Source organism: Opisthorchis viverrini, assembly GCF_000715545.1.
Source record: "Opisthorchis viverrini unplaced genomic scaffold opera_v5_8, whole genome shotgun sequence".
Lineage (NCBI taxonomy): Eukaryota > Metazoa > Platyhelminthes > Trematoda > Opisthorchiida > Opisthorchiidae > Opisthorchis > Opisthorchis viverrini.
Genome location: NW_008751664.1, coordinates 4,335,185 through 4,344,392, shown reverse-complemented (window position 1 = coordinate 4,344,392; position 9,208 = coordinate 4,335,185). Strand labels below are relative to the sequence as shown.

The 9,208-nt window shown below is 45.9% G+C and overlaps 1 protein-coding gene across 1 annotated transcript in view; it reads left to right on the top strand.

Annotated features, from left to right (window-relative positions):
• Nucleotides 1-3,072: 3,072 nt before the first annotated feature.
• Nucleotides 3,073-9,208, top strand: part of T265_00836 (hypothetical protein) — a gene marked incomplete at both ends in the record, with an annotated part of 89,739 nt that continues 83,603 nt past the window's right edge. The window contains one exon of the mRNA XM_009164708.1: nt 3,073-3,350. Coding sequence (XP_009162972.1) covers nt 3,073-3,350 — 278 coding nt within the window. The remainder of the gene's footprint in view (nt 3,351-9,208) is intronic.

Genomic DNA, 9,208 nt, shown 5'->3' with positions numbered 1-9,208 from the left:
TCCACACGGACACCACTCTACTGCTCGCAGTTAGGCACCGCTACGACCGTGAAGTATATCTCGTATAGGATTGGACAAAAGTAGGGCCACATTCCGGCCCGACATCAAACCGACTTCTGATTGGTAGGGTCCAATTGGAATGAAATCCACACAGGAATGACCCCCTGGAGAATAAGGGGTAAGCACCGCATCCGCCATCAGTGACTTTTTGGTGAATATAAAACTTCAGAAATTATTTGTACTCCACTACACGTCCAGCTATTTTGAAAAGGTCCCAACACATGTTGTAGTGATGAACCACTCACACCTTTCTCCCTCAGAAACGCCGGTCTCTGGAGTTGCCTATCGTACTCGGTCCCCTCAATCATTAAAATCAAAGCTTAGTAGGCACCAACTCAGTCACGTAGCAACTTACCTTCCACTTACCTTACCTCTGAAAACTGATCCATTTTTCCTGCAGTCATCTTCCGCCTAAAAGATTGCCTTTCAAGGGTCACTTGTGGTCTGGTGCGTGAAAGCCTGTACTTGTCTTTGAATGTTAACAAGGCTCCACAATAGCCATTCATAACGCCAAACATCATAGAAAGATGTGCATATGAACGTTTCTACTCCTCGAAAATGTGGACGGGTTACAAAGCCTTTGATGAGCCCCCAAGGCTGCGATTTGGCACCCATCTTCAAGCGAAATTTTCAAATTAGCTGCCTCCTCTCGTGCTTACAACCGAAACGGTGATCTAGGTAGGTCATTCCGGAAGGCGCTTTAGCTTCTCAGAGCGGCTATTAGAGAACCTTAACTGAGGCGTTCTGCTCCCCCAACTGGGTTTCGTTAACATGTTAACTGCGCACACTGGTCCATTCTGTACATACTGATCCGGACAAGACTGAGAGTTTCGTACAGTTTTATTGAAAGTAAAAAGTTCAGGTTTCGGAACGCCAAAGAAATATCCGAATCATTTATAGCATTGGTATTTCTTCTTCATTCTACGAGATTCACTTGCGTAATTTCTCCTCTACTCCTCGTTTTTGCTGGTCATCATAAAAATATCACAATCACCATACAGAACAAATCTTATCCTAATGGAATACTGCCTTCGAATGATCGGTTGTTTTGTCGTATCCCTGGACGTACCCTCTCTTCCCGACGGTACGTTCGGAACTGGTTTCGTTTTTCCCTCGTGCAAATTTGTGGAAAAAATTTTGTTGTTCAGTCTATTCGCAGGGTACACACGGGTAATTGTTGACTTTTATTACTCTAACAAAACATTTGAGAAAAAACCCTAGTTATTTTTCGCAATTTTCCCATTTTGCATCTGGTCTGAAACATGTCATCAGTTTATACCGATTGCCCACTGCAACCATTGGTAGACCAGAGCAGACGCGGCGAAATGGCTGCCCGTCGAGCGTCAAACGCGGTATGCAATGCCACGCCTGCAAGGCATGGTGGCACTTCAAATGCACGGATTTATAAGACGACCAGATAAGCCGATTAGCTAACTCTCCTGAACCGTTTGTCTGCGCCAGCTGCCTCTACGTTAAGGGTGCAATGCATACCGCTGCCAAGAGGAGAGCCCGCAAAAACGGTACTAAAGCCTTACTGCAGAATCAGAAAGACCGATGTGTGTGTTTCTCTTTGATCGGGATACTCGACGCAAAAGTGTAGCGTTTTTTTAAGGCACTAGAGGATTCAGACAATGAATGCAGCGACCTGAACGAATGTTGACAAGGAACGTTATTCGCTGAACGAGTACCTCGCGCTATCCTTACGGGTCCTCTGGCTGCGATGTTCACCCCCAAAAAAGCAGCACGCACTCTGATGAACCGCAGGCTGTCAAGGAGGATTCAGCGACTTTTGGAAAAGATGCCCTATTTTTTTTAAAAAAAAGTTGACTACATGGGATACAGATGCTGAGCTGGTGTTTCGTAATATGCATAACCGCTGTAAATCAGAAATCCGCCAATGGAACATACGAAAACAAGCCACCATCCTGAACCTCGCTCGAAAAAACAAAAAAGTATTGTTCAAATACATGAGACATCACCGCAGAAACCAGTCGTCCGTGATCACCTAGAGGGACAGAAACGGAGAACCCACGAGTGACCCAACAATGGTAGCTGAGGTTTACAGAGAGCACTATGCGTGTCTATACTCAGTCCCAGCGTGCTCGTCACATCCACCCTTGCCAAGGCGCAACTACGAACAGCTTCTAACCGACTCGGTCTTTGTGGTAGAGGAAATTCGTCAACTCTTGCACAAGATTAACTCATTCTGCGCGTTGGGCTCCGACAAGGTCCACCCAAGGATCCTGAAGGAAAAGTCGTCTACACTGGCAAATCATCTACACCTGGTGTTTCGTCAGTTGGTTGACGAAGGCCACCTTTTCTCTGCTTGGAAGGAAGCGATTGTCACGACAATCTACAAAATTGGTGACCGGCTATCGCCTGGCAGCTACAGACCTATAAGCCTCTCCTGGGTGCCGTGCACGGTGATGGAACGCATTCTGAAGCGAGCTATCCTAGATCACCATACTTCTAGCAACCTGATATTTCCAGCTCAACACGGATCTTTCCCAAGCCGTTCTTTCGTGATAAACATGCTCGTGTTTATGGGTAGCTTAACCAAAGCCAAGGACGAAGGCCTCATATCGGATGTCATATTCTTCGACTTCTCAAAAGCATTTGATAGGGTCCCACACGTACCGCTGCTCCACAAACTGGAGTCTTACGGGATCCAAGGAGAAATCCCTCATTGGATCAAGGCGTTCCTATCAGACAGATCATTCCTAGTGAGAGTAGGCTCGACCTACTCTTCTCCAGCGCCGGTCTCCGTTGGAGTTCCTAAAGGGTCCGTCCTGGGACCATTGCTGTTTCTGATCCACGTCAACGACCGTTCAAATATTCATGCAAGTCCATATCTACCTTTTACGGGCAATTCGAAATCCAGGAGATTCAATGCCAGTGCCCCCAAATGGATGTAGACGCTGCAAAGCAGTAGTCGCTGGACTGGCGCCTTCCTCTGAATGAAGAAAAGTGCGTCCATATGTCGTTTGGAGGAAACTCAGCGAATGCTTTGTTATGCATGGTGAGAAAGGACCGGAAAACATCATGAGGATAAATACCAAAAAGGATTTGGGCTTCTGGGTCTCCTCAAACTTGTCCTTCTCACTGCACCGTAAGAAATCGGCCCAAAAGGCATTCGCCATTCTACGGATTATCCGACTCGATTTCTCCCGAATCACTCGCATGGACTTCCGAATACTCTATGGGGCCTACGTCAGACCACTCCTGGAGTACGCCAACAAGGTTGTCTACTCAGGGCGCACGAAAGACGCCACCCTCATTGAGCGTGTCCAGTGAGCTGCCACGAGAATGGTTGCTGGCCTCGAATCCGTGGACTACGAACCGCGCCTCGCGATGCTCGATCTCTTTCTCCTGGAGTATCATCGCCTCCGAGGATACCTTATTCTTACTTATGCCCTGTTTGAACAAAGTTTGGCAAACCGTTTTTTCACCGTTGACCCAGTAAACACACGGCGGGGACATGGCAAGAAAATTTTCAAGCTCAGAGCGCACACATTCATTAGACAAAACTTTTTCTCATTTCGGGTAGTAGCTGCGTGGAATGACTTTCCTCCGATGGTTGTGCACGCTCCTTCTAGAAACCAACTTAAAGCACTATCAGACATTCATTTGTGCGAATCCTCGCGCTGGCAAGTATACTGCCCTGCGCTGAAAACATAAAGAGCAGTGCTACACCTTTTTTCACTTGTGCCTTTCAGGCAAACGAGAGTCACTGACCGACCCGGGAATCTTGGGCAAAATCCTCGATCCTCGTGAATCCGTGAATGCGTGTATGTTCCCTTCTGGACAGATATTTTCTTACCTCCATAAGTCTAGGTTTTCCGTCTGCTCTTTCTGTGCAGCGGTCTGCACCATGAAGGTCATTTATCATGCAACCCAAATGCTTGAAGGTGATGCTCATGATTTCCAGCCACACAGTAACAGCTCACAAAAGAGACGACCAACCGTATGCAGGAAATATCTGTGGAAAATATCCACGGGGATATCCGAACAGAAAACCCTGGTGGTTCCAGATTCAAGCCATTAAGCTGGAAATCACAAGAAGTAGTTCACGGTTGCCGCTTGTGGGATGGGTCATCTTCCAGACTTCCCTTCTTGCCGGCTGATTCAGATCGGCATTATAAGGATGCTCGATCTTCACGTCATTAATTATGGATCTTGAAGACTGTTTAAGCTAAGCGCCATAACTTCACGCCACTCGCCACAGGCAATTTGCACACCCAAATTATTAGCATCTTCCAGCGTTCTTCGGCGTTCTTAAAGAATAAAAGCGTCCAAAGAATATCTATTGTGAATTTCACTTTTGCAGACAGGTGGTTGACGTTTGTTTGCCTTACAAATAATAATCGCAAAATACATTTTGTTCGGCAAACCTGGTTACGACACATTTCCCCGTAGGTCTCAACTTCTATTAAGTACAAAACTGTTAGACAAAAACGTGAATTTGCAGTGTCGACGCAAGGGCCATTTCTGTTGGTGATCACCTCACCCAGGTATGCATCACTAGACTGTAGATAAGGTCGCGTCACGAGATGGCTTCAGGTATCATTTCTATTTTGTATATGACGCTCTATACGTGGTGACCACCATAAAGCCGTCGCCATGATAGCGTTAGTCACTATCACTCACCTCGACATCTTGTCGTAACTGCTGGGTTCGCGTCTATGTGCGACGCTGATTATGGGGCCCTATCTACTCACGGTAGCCCAATCTAATGACCAACGACGGCCATTTATACTCAACTCTACGCGTTGTCACTCACCTCGAATACTTGTTGTGACTGCTAGGCCCGCGTCTATGTGCGACGGTGATTATGAGACCTCGTTCGTGCACAATAACATAATTCAATGACCAGAGACGGTCCTCCATACCCATAGCCATACGCGATATTGCTTGTCTTTGCTACCTATAGTAAACACCAGGCCAGTATTCATGCGGGTCGGTAAAAATGAGGCCTCAACTATGCGTGATAGCCTGATCTGGTGGTTTGTAATACGCATGCCTTTACTCAATGCCGCCTTACTTAGCCACTTATCATACCTGCTAGTTCCGTGTCCATGTGTATCTTTGATCAACAGCTAACTTAATACAACCTAATCTGTCGTACTCGTAACTATACCCATTGCTGCTTATATTTGCTACCTATGAATAACACCGGGCCAGTATTTACGCAAGCCGATGAATACAAGGCCTTAACTATGCACAGATACCTAAGCTAATGGCGAACGACGGACCTCATACTCACAACCGCACGCGATATCGCCTACATTGACCACTTTTTGATACTGCTAGGTCGGTGCCCATATGCGACGCTTATTATTAGGACTCAACTGTGCGCAGTCTTAATTTAACTGCCAACAATGGCCTGTCATGCCCATAACTGTGTGCGTTCTCACGTCCGCTATCTATAGTAAACACCAGGCCAGAATCTATGCAGGTCAGTAAAAATGAGGCTCCAACTGTATGGATCTCTTAATACAACAGCTAACGACGGCCGTCATACTCGTAACTGTTGTCGATATCGCCTACCTTAGCTACTTATCTCAACTGCAAGGCCTGTGTCTCTGTGCAAAGCTCATTACGAGACCTCAAACATTCCCAGTATCCAAGTCCAATGGCCAACGACTCCCCCTCGTGTTCATTACAATACGCGATATCACTAACCGTGCAAGTTGTAGCAAATACCGTGCCCGTGCACATGATTCTGCGTGTCCGTAATGTCTCAGCTATACACAGCAGACTAATCCAACGACATACGGCGGCCTTTCATACCCATACGTCATCGACCTACCAATACCCCATGACGGAGAGATACCCAACCGCTTTTGACAAATCATGTTTCTATGTATTAGTTGCATCGGTACAAACATAATGTGTGGTTAATCCCGTTTTCATCTTTTAACCCTACAGAGTTACTAAAAGTGCATAATAAATTACTAATCGTGCACATTTTCCGCGATATCATTTCAAACACATTCAACCAAGTTGCAGTGGCTAGCTCATCAAGTTCCTATAAAATCCCTTTTTCCTAAACTCCGGTCGGTGTCCGCGCTGAACCTGGAGACTTGGTGCTATAAAGGTCAGGTCTCGCAGCCATACAACAAAACAACCTGCACTTCAGCCTGACGCACGCGTTACGTGATATTCACGGATATAATGCCCTGACGCCATACGTCTTTGAAATTAGCAAACGCTAACGGAGCATTGCAGGTTTGTGCATTGACCTCATCTGCCACACTACAGTTAAAACTAGCACAACTTCGAATGTATACAAAACGCTGCACGGCACTTCCTATCTAACCGGATCAGAAAAATATCTGCGATCTTGTATAAGCTTTGTTCCATCTCGGAGGATTTCCTCGGTCAATCAAAAACATCCCCCTCCTCATAGAATTGCACATGCAAGCCTAATCATCCCAAAAATGACGCCGGTGCGGACCGTACAAAAACCGAATTATTTTAGTACAATCTTGGTATAGCATTGCTATAACCGGTTACATGGCACGCCCGCAAGTATGCCCTCCCTTCTTTTAACCTCTCTCCAACCCTGTCATCCAACTGTTCCGTTGCCCGCAGCTACAAACAAACTCCCACTTTTTTCTGACTAACCTCATGATAATGCTTGACGGTACACCAACCGCCTGTTTTGAATAAACATCGTTATGATAGCGTGACACTTTGTGAGCACAAAATGCGCACAAATAGACAGGATGATCTTGGTTAGTTCACAAAGGACACCAAAGGACACATGCGCCTCTTCCTCTTCTTCAAGGATGCGAACGACGTCTGCATAATCGACATGATTTTTGCCAGATATTCGAAAACCGGGAGCAGAAATTATTTCATCATTCGCCTTGTTATCTCGTCAATCACGAACTCAAGCGGGAACGAAGAGACGGCGCCCTTGAGTGACACAATTTCATGTACGGAAACTTTCGAAGCTCCCGCATATTTCCGTAATATGTCCACCTCTTTCGCACCTCCCGTCAAGGACGATATAAAGGACTGCATGTTTGACAACTCTCATTTCAGCCGCATGTCCTCTCCCCAAAGTGCAATCCTTCCGCATAGAGAGCCTCATAATCCGCCTTCCGAACTGAAGGATGGAAAAATTGATGCTGGTCTAAGCTTGCCTTGGCCGTGGCATACATCCCGAGCAATCTATTTATGAGAGAGGAAGAGATGCTACAGGAATCGCCAATACAGTGATATGACGTCTAAAAGGCAGCTGGATTTTTGAAGCCTTGCGAACTTCTTCGGGCTGTAACAGCTCAATTCGGAAGACAGCTGATCATACAAACAGGCAACATCGCCAGATATCTCCGATCTCATGTCCCTGCGAGTTCTAAGCTGCCTTAACTGCACACAATCTGGCCAATGTACGTCCCTCATACTCACATACGTATTCACCAGCTCGCATCGACCTCACACTTGCATGTAAATATCGATTACCGCTTCCGAAATCGGGCGGCCTCGCCTCATTGAAGTAGCTAGGAATTGTGACAACTTTTGGCTGTCTGCTATTCCGGGAGGCATTCTTACTCACATCAAAGTGCCTTCAAGCAAACCTCCCAGGCACTTTTTCCTACTTTGAGTCCCCAATGTAGAAATGTCTCTTATTAACCCGTTTAAATGGCAGCAGTGAACCATTATGAACCCTCAGTGCACCCAAGAATATCCTAACTACAATGGCAAACTTAAACGGCCCATCCAAGATGTCCATGTACCGGGCTGTATGCGAACCGAAGTACGACGTCGTGATTACAGTAGCACGATTACCATACCCAGTCTGAGGGCTTGCCCGTAGTTCACTATGTCTCATGTTTCCGAGAGGAGCGTGTTACCCAGGAGACCGTCTCAGTCCGTTTAATTTGTGCAAGGACTTGAATGCAGTGACCATCTTATTGTGCCGTCTGCTTGTTCTGCCCACAAACCCAATATTTATCCAACGGCACTGTTGGGGATTCCGTGTATCGGTGAAGGTCAAACCTTGCCTTAAGCTAGATATAACGTATCTTGACCATCATGAAAAACAAAAAATTACTAGCTGTGACAATTTCCTTGGCTTGAGCGGAACGCTTGCCGCAACCAGATTGTGATGTCCACCCCAATTTGAGTTTGCACGGAATTGATGTACATGAGTAATTTTTAACTTTATCGCCTTACGCGCGCACCTCCCGTTATATTCAACACGGACTTAGTAAGCTCATTATTTTAGAGTTGTTAGACATATACTTTCAAAACTTCGTGCGTTTAGATTATTGCTACGAACTGTTACACGGTCAAAATTTAGCCAAGAGTGAGTTTTCATCGTTGTTTGATAATTGGTACGTTGATTTACTTGGTGTACGGATACCTTTTGAGAATTTTTCGTTATCACAAAATCACCTTTTTGTAACATGAGCACATTTCTTGGCATGAGCTTTCGCATGTTGTTAATGAGTAGCGCAAGGCTCAGTCTGCTGACGGCTTGATGGAGTTCACTGCGTAAACTTTGATCCTTATATGTGGTCTCCGCGGCACAAATGATTTAATTTTTCTTTGAAACGAAACTCGCTTAGGTAGGCCCATTTGCAAACTGACATTAGTTGTGCCAGCACGTGGGGCACCGCTAACACCTTTGACTACTTATAAGATGAACTTAGGAGTTGGGAGTAGTTTGTCTAATGGACACCGAGTCCAGCAATATTTTACTCGTTGTGTTGGACGTCCCCCTTCGTGCTCACAACGTCTGAGGTGTTTTCGCTACGAGGTACGTCGTGTGCTCGGATGTCTGATGCATGAAAATTAGCCCAAACCTCGAGGCCAAACCAGCCGTTTGTTGAGGAATCAGCTTCTCATTGACAACACGCCCCTTTCCTTCGATTGGTTCTCATATGATTAACTGTTGATAGTTTTTGCAACAAGAGTGATGAAAGGTTCCACATGGGTCACGCAATAAACACAAAGTAAGTTTTGCAGTGCCAGTATCATTTGCGTTTTCGAATAATCCCCCTATTTCGAGTGACATAAACGCCACGAAATTTTAAGTAAATATTAGCACAGGAGCTGTGACCAAACTCAGGGGCGCTGTGCCAAATGTTACGAAAACTAGGCCGCCTCCTGCAACGAGATGGATACGCGAATGCGA